The sequence below is a fragment of the Muscardinus avellanarius genome, assembly GCF_963383645.1.
Source record: "Muscardinus avellanarius genome assembly, chromosome: 2".
NCBI lineage: Eukaryota > Metazoa > Chordata > Mammalia > Rodentia > Gliridae > Muscardinus > Muscardinus avellanarius.
This window is the reverse complement of record NC_137787.1, coordinates 66,780,914-66,797,558: the sequence shown is the minus strand read 5'-3', so window position 1 is coordinate 66,797,558 and position 16,645 is coordinate 66,780,914. Positions and strand designations below refer to the sequence as shown.

The window sequence follows — 16,645 nt, the reverse complement described above, 5'->3', positions numbered from 1 at the left end:
CATGAACAAAGACCTAACAGACCTCTGTAATTCAAAAAGTGCGATGTTTTATATAAGGTCTAGCCTTATCAAGTACCTTTGTTGACCAAATACTTTTACCAGTTTTATTCTTTGTGTTTGTGTGTGTGGTACTGGGGATTGAACTCAGGGGCATTCTACCTCCAAGCTATACTCCCAACCCTTTTTATTTTATTATTTGGAAACAAGATCTCACTAAGTTACCGACAGCCTCACTAAGTTGCTGGGGCTGGCTTTGAACCTGCAATCCTCATGTCTCAGCCTCCCAAGTACTGGGATTACAAGTGTGTACCACCATGCCCAGCTTTTACCAATTTTATTCTAATTTAAAAGGAAGATGAAAATTTTTGAGAAAAAAATTTAGGGGTATTTTTTTAAACGTTAAAAGGATACCTTCATATAAGCAAATAATTTGATAAATACATATTCTGAGCACATTTTCTGTGTTTATTAGGATGGTTCATCTAAAAACTTTTAACTTAACCCTTAATAGTCTAGTTTTAGTTGACATATATTTTTTAATTTTTTATTTTTTTGTGGCACTGGGGATTCAACCCAGAGGCAAACTACCTTTGAGTTATACCCCCAGCCCAATTTTATTTCTTATTTGGAAACAGGGTCTTACTAGGTTGATGAGTGTCTTACTGATTACTGAGACTGTCTTCCAACCTGTAATCCTCCTGTCACAGCTTCCCAAGTACTGGAATTACAGGCATGTACCACCATGCCTCACTAACATGTATTCTTTAAAGCAGTGAATCAACTAATTTGTATTTCTTTTTTAAAAAAAATGTAAAATTTAGAGTGTTCACCAGGTCTTCATGTTCTACTATACATTCTGACTTAGTGAGCCATTACTAGATATACATCTAGAAAACATATGCTCAGGTTTAAAGGTCTCAGAGTGATCCTCAGGAGGGACTTCTTCCATCCCCCCCTTGAGCAATTGGTGCCTGACCTTTCTGTCTTCATAAGTCGATTTATGATCAATGACAGTTATCGGAGGTTCGTGTGCCAGCTGAGAAAGCTGAGACTTGGAGCGCTGCCGGATGGAAGCTCTGTAAATAAATAGAAAGATGGGAGAGTCTGTAGATGATGGGCAGGCTGGAACAGGACTCAAGCCTGTCCGAGTTGACATCATACACTAATAAATAGAAATGTTTGTATGGCAACCAGGGAAGGAGCTTCCCAGTTAGGTTTGACAGAACTGTTCTTAGGTAAGAGCTAATCAGGTTGATTGCCCTAGGCCCTGAGCTCTGTACCTGCTGTACCCAGACTCAGATGCATCTGGGGAGGGAGAAAGGGAAGAGAAGCATCCTTGACCCACCCATCCACTAGAAGGCACAAGGCTCCAGGATGCCCCACACTCACATGCTTCTGCTAGCTGCCACCATGACAGAAGCCATGACCCCCCCATGTTTACTTCCCTCTCACTTAGGGGTGTATGTATGTGTATGTGTGTATGTATGTGTGTGTGTATGTGTGCACGTGCATGTGTGTGGATGTGTGTGTGTGTGTGTGTGTGTGTGTGTGTGTGTGTGTGTGTTTACTGGAGATTTAGCCTAGGGATATTCTACCTCTGAGTAAGACCTCCAGCCTTACTTTATTTCTGAAACAGGGTCTCACTAATTTTCTGAGGCTGGCCTCAAACCTATGATCCTCCTGTCTGTTCCTCCCAAGTACTAGATTATAGGCATGTACCATCATGCCCGATTAGGTAGTAGTTTTGATTCATGCTTATTTATATTCTCTCTCTCTCTCTCTCTCTCTCTCTCTCTCTCTCTCTCTCTCTCTCTCTCTCTCTCTTTTCACTCTCTCTCTTCTCTCTCTCTCTTTCTCTCTCTCTCTCTCTCTCTCTCTCTCTCTCTCTCTCTCTCTCTCTCTCTCTCCCTCCCTCCCTCCCTCCCTCTCTGATATTCTTGATATATACTCCTAATGTATACTCCTAATGTTTACTTTAGTAGGCTGCCACCTGGATATGAATGAACTAGTAGAAGGAAATAATAGGGGCTCTAGTGAGATTGTTTCCAGACTACACACCACCCACAGAGATGCATCAACACAGATCTTACTGAAATGTAATTTAGCTAAATGTGTTCATTCATTCATTCATTCATTCATTCATTCAACAGATATAAAGGTAGCAATGACCAAGCAAGGAGTGTGGAACTCAAAACAAATCTTCAGTCCCTTCTGTGGGACAACCTGTGTAAACAAGGATGGGTGAGGAGGGACTGGAGCAACAAGTGGTACGAAGAGGTTAGAGCCCACCAGCCCACAAGTCAACAGAAGCTTCCACGGACCTATGGCATGCAAACCAAGGCTAGGTCCTGGGGACAAAATGGCGAGTCCATCACAGGCTTCTTCCTGAAGGAATTTAAGTTTTACAGAAATTCCTGAGCCTGATGTAGGAAGAACGTGATAAGTGCTCTAAAGCAGGTCTGAAAAGAGATTTTAGAAATTCAAGGGGAAAAGAAACACAGGGCAGGTGTTACAAGAGAGCCGCGTGGAAGAAGTAGCCAAGGTAGGCGTTGAGTATTTGTAGACCAGAGGGAAGAAAGTTTCTGATGGAGAAGACAGTATAAAGAGAAACATGGAGAGAGCCAGAACAGGGTTACTTGTTAATATACTCAGTGCACAACAAGCACAGGCTGCGATGGGCTCTGGATTCCCCCTCCCTCCGCCCACCTCCGGAGATCCTGGGAAGGAGACTCCCATTCTCTTCTAGGTTACCTGAAAGCACACCACATTGGGAGTAGCTAGGAAAGAGGCTTCTTAAAAAATGCAGCCAACCCTGACGCAGAGCTGAGCAGGGAAGGGAGGGACAAGGAGGGACGCACCTTAGGTGTGTCCTGTCCCGAAGCATCATTGGGCAGGTGTTCCCCTGCCATTTTATATCGAGGGAAAATTACACTAAAATAAATTATTGAGGTGTGCCTGCAATTATTTGCTCATCCAGGCTTCTTAGGAAAGCTGTAACGCATTGACATGTTTACTCTAGTTTGTCCCCACGTTCTATAAGTGGCACTGCCATCCTCTCAGTCACCTGTGCATCTACCTGAAGTCCTCGCTCTTCCTTGTTCTGGCGCATTCAAACCCTTGCCAAGTCTCATTATGATACGGCATGAACCCCCCCACCCCCAGCCCCACTCCTGTCCTCAGACTGGCCTCTGGGACACCCCCATTTCTTTCCACATGGCCTGAAAGTTTACAGAGTTATTTCTTTGGGTTAGGTAACTAATGCTGGGATATCTTCTCCAGAAGATAGGATGTGTGATAAGGGTGAGATGCATGGTCATAGATCTAAAAAGCAAACCAGAAGAAATGGACACCAAGGTAGAAATGGGTGGAGAAGGAGAGAATGTCAAGATATAACTGACTACTTCCCAGTTCTGAGCATGAGATGAGCTAGATCCCTGTCCCTTTGGGTTTCTATTACTTTAACCTTACATTTCTTAAGTCTCTCTCATTTTCCCAAGCCATTCCATCTATCTAGCACCGGCTGTCACATGACCAAGAGTAGTAGATGTACTGCTAGACAGACGCTCCACCTGCCAGCTGGCTGCCACCAGTCGCCCGAAATACCAGGGTGCACCCTGCCACACCCCTTCCAGAAACTTACATCCACTCCCTCCCTTCTCAGAAGCTGTATACCACTTTCCACTGCAAAGAAAAATGCTAATTTGGGGAATAAATACTCTTATTATTTGGAAGATTATTTGCTATTATCCATTAGATTGTTCTTGAGCCTAAATATATATATCTGAAGAGGGATTCAGCTATTAGACTAAATCCAAAATGCAAGCTACAAATTAACATTTCATTTAGTCATCTTTTAGCAAAAAGAGACTTGTCAGCATTTATAATAAGATATTTTTAACAGACCACTTTGATTAAACTTCTAAAGTTTTCTCTGCAGGAGGTTAATAACTACTTTGTGTGTAGATAGGATTTCTGGATCTTATCCTAGTCACCAAAATACAGAATTTCTGGGAAACTGTAGCCAACTAAAAATTATATTAAAGTGGTTATCAGGTCTGGGAGTGGAGCCCGGAGGTAGAAGGGCTTCCAGGAACCCCAGTACCACCACCACCAAAAAAAAGTTATCTGTTTTAAATAATAAGTTGCAAATAAGTTACTTAGATGGGATAGAATTTTGTTCACCTTAAGAAGTTAATAAAATATTTATTGTAAGTGTTGATATGACCATAGGGTACACCTCTACTTTAGCCTGATAACCAAAAGAGGTACCTGGTCATTCCAAGAAGTTAGTTGGTATCTTCAGGTTGTGATTCTAATGATTTTAGTGCATATGTGTTTTACTGGGAACTGAACCAAGGGGCATTCTACCTCTGAGCTACATTCTCAGTATTATTTTAATTTTTAGTTTGAAGCAGGGTCTCACTAAGTTGCGGAGCTTGTCCTTCTATCTGCAATCCTCCTGTCTCAGTCTCCCAAGTACTGGATTACAAGCATGTACCACCATGCTTGACTGATTTTAATATTTCATTCTTGATTAAATATACTGACAGATGTCTATTAAACCCAATAATTTTGGTGTTTTTATAGGTTTTACTTTATACAATAATTTGAAGCTGTTCTTTGTTATTTTCCAAACCCAATAAATCCAAGAAAGTGAGCACTTTAATGGGAATTGAACCTAGGTAGGGACATTCTACCCCTGAGCTATACCTCCAGACCTTTTTTATTTCTTAATTTATAACAGGGTCTTGCAAAGTTTCTGAGGCTGGTCTTAAACCTGCCATCCCCCTGTCTCAGCCTCCCAAGTACTGGGATTACCGGTGTACACCACCATGCCCGGCAAGAATTTATATTAAAAAGAGAAGATACACCAGGGCCTGAAGTATCTATCTATGTTTACAAATAAAGCCGGGCATGGTGGAACACTCTTGTAATCCCAGCATTTGGGAGACTAAGACAGGAGGATCTGGGTTTGCAGCCAGCCTCCGCTACTTAGGCCCTTTGCAACTCAGTGATACCTATTTCAAAATAAAGAATAAAAAACAGGGCTCTGGGTGTAGCTTGGAAGTAGAATGTCCCTGGGTTTCATCCCTAGTACTGCATAAATAAATAAATAATAAAAATAAAAATAAGCACATTCTCTTTTGGTGAACTATTCTTTGAATATTAAAATGAAAAGATCAGTTTTGACCACTTTGAGTTGTTATCTGGTTGCTTTGTTTGAAGTCTCTTTAACTCCTTTTCAGTAAACAATGTCACGTCTTGACCAAGTGAATCCTATGACTGAGTCTGCTCAGAGCAGCGTCCTAAACTAACTATGCTGGGAATAGAGGGAGCCGCAGAGGAGAGATGCCATCAACCACTGCCCAACTGTCTCCTAACTGAAGGAGAAAAAAATCTTCACCAATATTTTCTCAAATATGGGCAAATACTCCTGGGAAGACTGCTTAATACACACACTTTTATATCATATTTATATTTATTTATATATTATATATATAATATATATTATATATATTTATATTATACATTAGGAAAACATTTTTACTGAAACTCTTAAGAGATTAAGAGTGCTCACTAACAGCACAAAAAATATATTCAATATATTCCAAAAAATGTATTCTCAAAGTAAATACCTACATAGTGAGACAGAGAAAATTACATAGCTCATTTAGGGAAATTTTCTTTTCCCCAGTAACTAACACCCACACACATACACACACACACACACACACACACACACACACACACACCTAAAATACATTTTATTTCATCTAGTTCAGGAATGATTTGACTTCAGATGTATTACTCTGGGAGCAGAAGTGTTTATAATTCAATTACTTGTCAGTAGATTAAGAAATAGAGCTAAAGGCATGAATGTGACCTTCATATAAGACAGTGTTTTGTAATACAGCTAGCTTTGGTGAGAGAAATACTAAACATAGTTGTTGTTTTTTTAAGCCTCCTTTTTAGGATCAATACTGAGATGGGAGGATCACAGGTTCAAGGCCAACCTTGTTTCAAAACAAAAAATAAAAAGTGCTAGTGGTATATGTTAGAGGCAGAGAAGCCCAAGTGAAACAGAAGTCCATGAATTAGAAATATAAATGTCAATGTGGCAGCAAAGCTTTCATTTGCAATCCTTGCTACACAAGGCCTGGGTGTCTGCCTAGGGCTTTCTTTGTTCAACTCACGCTATTACCTGCACTCCTAAAACTATTTGAAAACTTGTAAGTCGGGTGCACAGCTTAAGCTTACCTTAAGCTGTCTTGATAGCTTCCTCTGCTAAAGGTGTTCTCGTACACCTCATCTTCAGTTCCTTCTTTTCCTATTCAACACAACAGGAGCCACTCCTTAGTGTGTATAATAAACAGAACTGTATGTGAACAGAATCATTTACTTTGCTTGCCTAGAATGTAATTCTGTTAACTTTATTGTAAAAAATAAAACTTGGAAACTGTCTAGTACATTCTCACAAAACCTTTCAAAACACTCAGTAAGGTTATTTGAATGCATGCTAGCCTGTTACTTCAGTAGAAATAGGTATCTTTAGCATGAATTATAAAAATGTAAAGTAGTTCATTAGAATGGAAAAAAAGTGATACAACCACCAAACTTTTAAAAAGTTTATCGGGAACAACTTGTATGTGTTGAGTGCATATAACAGCTATGCCTAATGTGGTTCAGATGTGAAATGGTTGGAGGACTTTAGAGCGGTTGGTTAATTTAGCTTGGGGTAACCACCAAGTCTGAAAATTCAGGTTGATAAAGAGAAGATGTGCTAGGGCCTAAAGTATCTATCCACACCTGAAGATAAAAATAGAGCCTTTTAGTCATTAATTCACCCAGCTAATAAGAAGGAGACTCCTGCGGTATGCAGGACTAACCCAAGATGGTATGGAGTACCATGGTAAAGGTACTTGCAATGGTAAAGGAGTAGAATTAAAAATTAGAAGACTTGTCTTTAGCTCTACTGCTTGATCAAATAACCTCCGGAGCTTGAGTGGTTTCCTTTATCTATATAATGCCTGCCAGGGCTGTTGGGCGAATGAATCAGATAGTGTACATTAATATGAACAGATTGCCATAAAGCACCATAAATACCACTTAATGTGACACACAAACCAAAAGAAAACGGCACTTGCCTTTTACATCCTCTTTCTTAGTGGCTTCATCTCCTTGACTTTGTAAAGTGACAAGAGTGAAGTAGACGCCTTTCCTTTCCAACAGTTCTTCATGGGTGCCTCTTTCCACGGCAGTGCCATGTTCAAAGCCAATGATAACATCCGCGGCTCTGACTGTGGACAGGCGGTGGGCGACTGACACGATGGTATGCCCGTGCTGAATCTGGAAGAAAGTACGGTGCATCGCTGAACAAGACTGCAAGACAAGGCTGACTCTGACCTTCGCCTTTTCCCAGAATCCGCAGCAGCCTTGGTTCCTGAAATATCCTTAAATAGGCTGTGTAGGCATTAGAAAAGGCCAACACAGACTCAGGCATGGTGGCACACGCCTGTAATCCCAGTACTTGGGAGGCTAAGACAAGAGAGTCGCAGATTCAAGACCAGCCTCAGCAAGTAGGGAGACTCTCATCAACCTAGGGAGGGAGACCTTGTTTCAGAACAAAACACAAAATGGCTGAGGCATATAGCTCAGAGGTAGAATGTCTCTCTGGGTTCAATTACCCCCAAAAAAGGCCAACACAGTTTTGTTTTGTTTTGTTTTGTTGTAGCCTTAAATCCCATCCCACATTCGTCTGGTTGCTGCTATTAATCAACAGCTTAAAAAAGAAAGAGAGAGAAAGCCAGGCGTGGGGGTGCATGCTTGTAATCCCAGCATTTGGGAGGCTGAGTGAGACTGGAGGATCACAGTTCAGGGATAGCCTTAGCTACTTAGTGAAGCCTTATGCGACTTACTGAGACCCTGTTTTTAAATAAAGAATAAAAAACAGGGCAGGGGTGTAGCTCGGAGGTCAAATGCCCCTGGGTTCCATCCCCAAACCCACACACACACAAAAAAAAAGAGAGATAAAAATTGTTTAAATCATGTGATGTCATATACGGGTTTAAATTTTTCAGGTGCAGCTTTTGAAAATATATCATAACTGTCTTCTTTCTGTTTAACATGAGGACGATTATAGTCAACCAATATTTTCTAAATGATGGGTCTGGATACACAGACATGTAGAGTATCACTTTCTCCCACCCCCTCCAATTGAGCAGCAACACAAGCATTTTCACATGCACCTATAAAATAAATTCAGACTTTCCGCAGACCTTATTCAGTGATGCTTGTACCATAGCTTCACTCTCATTGTCCAGGGCTGAGGTGGCCATGTCCAAGAGGAGGATCTTGGGGTTTCGAACAAGGGCTCGAGCAATGGCTACCCTTTGTTTCTGTCCGCCACTCATCTGGCCTCCTCCTTCTCCAACAAGGGTGTCAAATTGCTAGGAAGAAGGTGATACCGATTTTAGGGAGAAGAATTTGATGGCTCCTGACAGCAATGGAGTATGAAGCCTCTTCTAATTTCCTCATCAAGTATGGATTTTCAAAGTCCAACTTTTACTGAAAGTCATACTCCTTCCCCAAACAGGGGAGATATATATATATATATATATATATATATATATATATATATATATATATAGTGTTCTGTAGGAGGAGCTGGAGCTGTGTAGAATGGAGCTGTAGGAGGAGTTGTTTTGAATATGTGAGGTGCAGTTCTGAGGACACAATATTGACACTGTCTAAGCACAAGAAAACTAAAGAACAACAATAGTAGACATCAATACAGCATTGTATGAGCCCGGCGTGGTGATGTATGCTTGTAATCCCAGTACTTGGGAGGCTAAGACAGGAGGATTGTAGTTCGTGGACCACATCAGCTATTTACTGAAGCCTCCACAACTTAGTGAAACCCTGTTTCAAAAATAAAAGAATAAAAAATAGGGCTGGGGGTGTATCTCAAAGGTAGAATGTCCCTGGATCCTATCCTCAGTACTGTAAATAAATAAAAAAGCATTGTACACATATTGCCATATGGCAGATTTAGCCTTGTTTTAGACACATGCTAATAGATAGAATAAAGAAAAGGGTATCTATATCTTTTCCAAAAGAAAACTCCCTAGATTGGGACATTTTAAATATATAAACAATGTGTTTTAAGATGACAGGGAAAACTCATGGTACATATCCAGGCATGAAACCAAAAAATGACATTAAATTTTAAATTGGTCATGATGATACATGTCTGTAATCTCAGAATTTGGCAGGCTGAGACAGTAGGATCGCAGGTTCAAGACTAGCCTCAGAAACCTACCAAGATCCTGTTTCAAAATAAAATATGGCTGGGGTTTTAGCTTGGAAGTAGAATGCCCCTGGAGTTCAATCTCCAGTGTCCTCCCTTAACAAAAACAAATTTAATAACTCATGGCCAGGCATTCTTGGGAAGCTGAGACAGAAGGATTGCAGGTTTGAGGACAGACTCAACAACTTAGAAAGACCCTTTTTTACCAAATAAAGAATAAAAAAAGCCAGGCGTGGTGTTGTATACTTGTAATCCCCCCACTTGAGAGGCAGATACAGGAGGATTGCACAGGATCAAAGCCAGCCTCGCTGGCTTAAGAGATCCTGTTTCCAAATAAAAATAAAAAATAGGTCTGGGAGTGTAGCCCAAAGTTAGAAGGGTTGCATCCCCAGCACTACCAAAAAAAAAAAAGAGTCATATATAGCTCAAAGGTAGAACACTCCTGGATTCCATCCCAATTACCATAATAATTAATTAATTAATTAATTCACTGGATGCAATGTGAATGCCAAAACCCAATCCCCTCAGGAGGCTGAGGCAGGAGGATCATGAGTTCAAGGCCAGCCTGAGCAACATAGTGAAACCCTTTCTCAAAATTTAAGTAATAAGTTTAAAATAAAATAGGTACATAAAGAATTTAATGATTTGGGTTTCCATTGAAAAATGTGCATTACTGTGTGACTGTTTTCCTTTGTCACTTTTGGGCTTCCCCTGGAACATAAGGCTGGGGTACCTGCGGCAAGTCCATGATGAAGCTGTAAGCATTTGCCGCCTTGGCAGCTCGGACTATGTCTTCCATGGTCGCCTCTTTTCTGCCGTAGCGAATATTTTCTGCAATGGTAGTGGAGAAGAGAACTGGCTCTTGCTCCACTATCCCGATCTGATCTCTCAGCCACTGGATGTTCAGAGAGCGAATGTCGTGGCCATCCAGGGTCACCTAGAGAGCAGGAGAATGGTGTCATGTCGCTTGCACCCACTTGCACCCTCTTGGGGTTCTGAATCATAGATGGTCCTTGACCACTAGGGAGGAAACACAGAGGCTGACAAGGCTGTCACTGCAGCAATTCTGGGATGCAGTCATTTAAGGATGTATGACTATAGGTACTTGAAATCAAGTTTCACTGTAGGGAAATTCATTGTAGAAACACAGATGATGCAAAGGTCACTTGATTAACACTATTGGCCCAGGAATGGACAAGTTTCTACTTCCTCAGTAAAGAGTAGTCATACTTTAAATGTTTTTATAATCTTTAAGTTTCTGAATAAAAAGAGATTTCAAAAGTACAGTAAGAAATAAGTGCCAGTCTTGGTGGTGTATGCCTATAATTCTGATATTTGGGAGGCCAAAACTGGAGGATTTCAGGTTTCAGATCAGGCTCAACAATGTAGAGAGACTCTTTCAGAAATAAAAAAGGTCTGGGTGTGGTGGTATACACCTTTAATTCCAGTGCTTGGGAGGCTGAAACAGAAGGATCACAGGTTCAAGGACAGCCTCCCTAATGTAGTGAGACTCTTAGCAACCTAGTGAAACTTTCAAAAACAACAACAACAACAAAAAATAGGCCAAGTATGGTGGTGCATGCCTATAGTCCTAGGACTTAGGAAGCTGAGACAGGAGGATAGCAAATTCAAATCCAACCTTAGCAACTTATAGAGATCTTGTTTCAAAATAAAAAATAAAATAGTGCTGGGGGTGTATCTTGTAGGTAGAATGGCCCTGCGTTCAATCCGCAGCACCACAAAAATAAATAAATAAATAAATAAATAAATAAATAAATAAATAAATAAAAAATGTAAAAGGGCTAGAGTATTATCTTGAAGAAAGAATTCCCCAGGCTCAATCTCTAGTGCCACTAAAAAATTTAAAAAAATTTTAAAAGCTGAGGGTGGAGCTCAAAAGTAGAATCCTCCTGGGTTCAATTCCCAGTACAAAAGAGAAGAAAAAGCAGTAATTCCTGTCTTGTATATATGCTTTATAGTAGATCTTGTTTTCTGGTCAGATTAATCAATTAAAACTTTGTTGTTCAAAAACAACTGAAACTATAAGTTGGAGTAACATCAAAAAATCATTTCTCTATACTCATAGTGTCATGATGGTGGTATGAGAAGGGAATGTCTACGGAAGAGAACAATTCTATTATATTTGCCTCATCAGTGCAATATTAAATGCATGATAGAGAATTCACTGCATTGGAGCTGTTTAATATGCAGTTCAGACAAGTCTATCTCAAGGTATGAAGGAGGTGCTGACAAGAGTAACTCTGAGACAGAGTGTACGGAGTATGGGCTTCGGCATCTACACACCAGGGTTCAAATGTAGCTGAATGATCTGAGGCGGGTCTCAATTTCTTTCACTCTCGGCTTCTTCATTTTATGGGTGTATAATAATTAAGTAGCAAATATTAATATTTATTTTCTTAGCTTAAGTGTATGTTTACTCAAATAAATACAAGGTAATAAACTAAATCATTCACAAAATTGTATGTAAAAAGTTCTTTTACACCAAGCGATGTGTGAATATATGAATAAGTTACTTTGAATCTCACTATGATGTATCATTACAATGTCCCAATAAAAGTTTAAAAATTAAAAGAAGTTCTTTTAAAGTCAACTTTTCAAAAAGGCAGTCGAGGGCTGTTCTTTGTTAATTTCTAGCTGAGTCAGCTTTTCTATCCTTAGTGTCTGGAACATGTAAAGAATCAATGATGACGTTATTACAAGACAAGGAGAGAAGTGGGATAAATTGTTCACTCAAGAAGCAATGACATGCAGGGAGTTTGTCTTGTCAATTCAGTAACAAAATCACTAAGTCATCAAGTCTATGGGTGAACTTTATCTTGTCTATTTGGTAAAAAAAAATTATTCATTCATAAATCTATGTGTGGGCCAGGACAGTCTCAGTTTGACAATTAGCCACCATCTGCACTCCTCTATCCTCATGGGTTAAGAACTTTTTGGAAGACACACACCATGCCTTCGGAGGGGTCGTAGAATCTCTGAATGAGCTGAAGTGTTGTGCTTTTCCCAGATCCACTGGACCCTACTAGAGCCGTCATTTCCCCTGGTTTAATGACCAAGTTGAGGTTATTTAATATCTAGAGAGAAAAGAAAAGAAAAAAGTTAAAATTATTACTGAGTTCCTAATCAAGCAATCAGACTACAAATTAGAACGCTTTGTGAGGACACTGTGTGCCACGTGTTTACGTTCCTTCAGTAATATCCACCAATTCCCTTGTTTCACTGGCAAGAGGAAACACTACCTAAGATGAGCAATTACTTAAAACTATGGTCAAGAAATTCATGATGTGGGCTAACACTGGTAAATAAGCAAGACCAATTTGTAAAATTTAAAACACTTTTGACATACTAGGCTACCTCAAGGAGACCATCCCAATTAGTTAAAGGAAAAACACCCAATTAGTTAGAAATATGATGCAAATTAACTGACCAAGAATGAACAATAAATTAATTTGCAGACTTTACGCTGTCAAACACTTATATGGTATATGAACATGTTATCTGAATAAATTTACCTAAAAATGTGATGTGTTTTTAAAAAGCACTGTGGAAGAGACCAAATGTTGGCAGGTACTCAGAACAAGAGTGAACAGTTCATTCACAACCTGTAGGATTTTTCCACCAATGAGAGGTGAATTTTGTGTTGACTGTGTGAGAGTGGCTTGGGGTCCTCTGTGTGATGGGATATCACTTGTCTTTCACTTCACACTAGAGAGTCAAGCTTTCAAATATATTTCCACTTTCTGACCTGTATTAGACTGCAAGCTCCCAGGAAGGGGGCAGGCATCGAGTGTGTTTATCAGTACAGACCCTGTATGGCATGGTGCTCAGAAGGGTGAAGGATTTACACATGGTGTGAATGAAGCATATTTATGGGTTAAGTCAGGCAATTTTATTAAAGCAAACCTTTACTATTGGGAATAAAAGATAAAACAGAAATGAAATCAATGCCTCAAGCCAACCAGTAGGTGTTGAGTAGTTGGGATGAGCTGATTCTAAATAGTTATAAAGAAAGTATTAGCCATTCACTCATAAATATTTATTGAGTACTTCCTTATGATTTATGCCTTATGAAGTAATTTTGCATATATTATGACATTAGATGTTTAGGAACAAGGGCAATAGATGATAATAATAAAATTACTTTAAGTATATAATATGAATATATATTTACTTAAGTTTCATATATCCATAGATAATGTAGGTAAGTATATATTTTAATATATATTTATATAACATAGATATAAACAATAGGTAAATATTATAGTTTATAATAATATGACAATAATATAAATTACTGTGCATTTATATACATTATACATATAGTTAATGCCTATCTAAATATCATATGTATGTCATATATATACATACCTACATACATACACACACAACTACATTATAGGTACATAGTATCAATAAAGTTAGGCTAATGAAATGGGTTTTAGTTCTGCAAGGATAACAGAAGTATTAACAAAAAGAAACCTGAGACAGTCCTTTTTGTGTGTGTATGTGTGGTACTGGGAATTGAACCCAGGGACATTCTGCCTCTTAGCTGTACCCTCAGCCTTTTTTTATTTTTTACTTTGCAACAAGTGCCACTAAGTTGCTGGGGCCCTCCTTAAGCGCTGAAACCGGCTTTGAACCAATGATCCTTCTGTCTTAGCCTCAGAGATACTCTTAAAAATGAAGAATAAGTCTTATTTCAAAGTCAATTCATTCAAAGGGAGTAGATCTTAATTTTCCTGTGGAGTAGATTACTTTTAAAGATTTTGCTTTGTAGATTCAGGAAAACTGTATTTGTAATCCCAGCATTTGGGAGGCTGAGACAGGAGGATTGCTTTTCACAGCCAGCCTCAGCTACTTAGTGAGGTTCTTTGCAACTCAGTGAGACCCTGTTTCAAAATTTAAAAGTAGGGCTGGGGGTGTCACTCAGAGGTAGAATGCTCCTGGATTCCATACCAGTACCACAAAAAGAAAGAGAGAGAGAGAGAGGAGAGAGGAGAGAGGAGAGAGAGGAGAGAGGAGAGGGGGAGAAGGAGGGGAGGGGAGGGGAGGGGAGGAGAGAGAGAGGGGGGGAGAGAGAGAGAGAGAGAGAGAGAGAGAGAGAGAGAGAGAGAGAGAAAAGAGAAAAGAGAAAAGAGAAAAGAGAAAAGAGAGAAGAGAGAAGAGAGAGAGAACTGGAAATTTTCTTTATCACATGCCCTGGCCAATCATGTAGAACAAGATACACAGCACAATATCAGGACGTTCTTTTCCTATAAGAACTAATGCATGACCCTTTTGAACAGACAGATGGGAAGTAAAAAGCAACAGTCAGCTGGATGTGGTGGCACATGCTTGTAATCCCAACATTTGGGGAGCTGAGACAGGAGGATCACAGTTTGTGAATAGCCTCCGCTACTTAGTGAGGCCCTTTGCAACTCAGTGAGACCCTGTTTCAAAATAAAGAATAAAAAATAGGGCTGGGGTTGTAGCTCAGAGGTAGAATGCCCCTGGGTTCCATCCCTAGTACCACCAAAAAAAAAAAAAAAAGCAATAGTCAGTGGCTTCCCTTTGCCACTGTTCTCTACCCACTCAGTGCGCTGTACCTTCCGTAGCCTCTAAGAAGGCAGCGATGAAGCAAGCCCTGCTTCTTGACTGTTTTGATTGCCTTCTTTCTAGTCTATCTACTATGTTCTCAGAATAGCAGGATCTGCCACTCATTTCCCTATAATATCATATAGTTGACTTAACTTGAATGTGCTGCTGGACTGTGTTTCAACCAGAGGGATTTGCACAATGCAATTATCACAAAGAAATGTAGTGTGTCATCTAACACGAAACAACACCTAAGGACACTTCCAGAGAAACATGGATCTATCCCTTGTTCCCGGGAACTGAGTCAGGCTTTAGAGAACAAGCAATCAGCTGGGTGTGTTGGTCCATGTCTATAATTCTGCCCACTCAGGAGACTGAGGCAGGAAGATTGCAACTTCCAGGGCAACATAGGGCAGCATAGAAATAAAATGAAAAGCCTGGAGGTGTGTCTCAGTGGTAGAACATCCCTGGATTGAATCTTCAGTACCACAAAAAATGAAAGGGAGAGAGAGAGAGAGAGAGAGAGAGAGAGAGCGAGAAAGAGAGATATGGAGAGAGAGATATGGAGAGAGGGAGAAAAAGGAAGAGAAGAAGCAAGCAGTGGCCCTAAAAATTAATCATCATTTTATCATGACATGAACATTTTTGTTCATTGTCTGCCGGGTAAAGGCTGGCACTCACCTTCACCTCTGGTCTAGAAGGATAGTGGAAGGTCACATTATGGAATTCAATTTCACCCTTGATTCGATCCAGCTTGTACCCATCTTCTGACAAGCAGTCAATGATGGGTTTCTAGAGTAGAACATAGAATTCATATGGCAAAGATACATTACATGCATTTACTGACCATCTTAGTTTGAGTTAACTTATGAAACAATTACTGAGTAAAACAGTGAAGAGATATGCTAATGAGAAATTGCTACCTCATTAAGTATAGTGATAATAATCAGCACTATGTATTGAGATACTATATTACTGTTATTAATGTGATATATTAATATGATATATACTATATTTTATTTACTAACTTATTTAATGACTATTATTGAGTTTTACTGTATTATATAAGCTATATGTGGCATAATTATACTATTTTACATATTATTGTTTATAATGTGTCATACATCAATCATATTGCTGTAATATTGTTATGGAGGTAATATAAAAGGTATTTTAATGTGCTTTTTTCATTTACATTGTTTTCATAACCTACTAGACAGGTAATGTAATGCCCATTCATGTAAAAAAGTAAAGGAATATCAGAGAGATTATTTCTTGCTTAGGATCATTTAACTAGTAACTAAGCCGGGGATCAGTGGTGCTCTACATTACAGTACCCATTGTAGATGGTGTCTTCAAAGACTACTAACTTTCAATTGCCGTACTGAATTCCACCTCTGTTGTTAGTAGCAAGCCTAGTCTAGTGAGCCTAAGCTTGAATGTAACCATTCTGTTTAATCAGACAAGAGTGAGCACCACCTCCTTCCAACAGAATCCTCCACATTCAACTTATTTCCTCTCCCACAACTAGTAACAGAAACTCATAGCTCTATTTTTGTATGTGTGTGTGAAACCAGGGGTGTCCTATCTCTGAGCTACAGCCCCAACCCAATTTTATTTTTTAGTTTGAAACGGGGTGTCATTAAGTTGCTGAAGACATTGCTAAGTGCTGAGGCTGGTGTCGAACTTGAGATTTTCCTGTCTCAACTTCCCAAGAAAAGGGATTATAGGTGTTTACCACCA

General features: G+C 39.5%; 1 protein-coding gene across 1 annotated transcript in view; it reads right to left on the bottom strand.

Annotated features, from left to right (window-relative positions):
* The window catches only part of ABCB11 (ATP binding cassette subfamily B member 11), a gene marked incomplete at its 3' end in the record, with an annotated part of 64,561 nt that overhangs the window by 30,006 nt on the left and 17,910 nt on the right, over positions 1-16,645 (bottom strand). The window contains exons 9-15 of the mRNA XM_080689781.1: positions 15,584-15,694; positions 12,277-12,402; positions 10,041-10,244; positions 8,277-8,447; positions 7,137-7,347; positions 6,259-6,319; positions 977-1,076 (exon numbers count right to left, since the gene is read on the bottom strand). Coding sequence (XP_080545907.1) covers positions 977-1,076; positions 6,259-6,319; positions 7,137-7,347; positions 8,277-8,447; positions 10,041-10,244; positions 12,277-12,402; positions 15,584-15,694 — 984 coding nt within the window. The remainder of the gene's footprint in view (positions 1-976; positions 1,077-6,258; positions 6,320-7,136; positions 7,348-8,276; positions 8,448-10,040; positions 10,245-12,276; positions 12,403-15,583; positions 15,695-16,645) is intronic.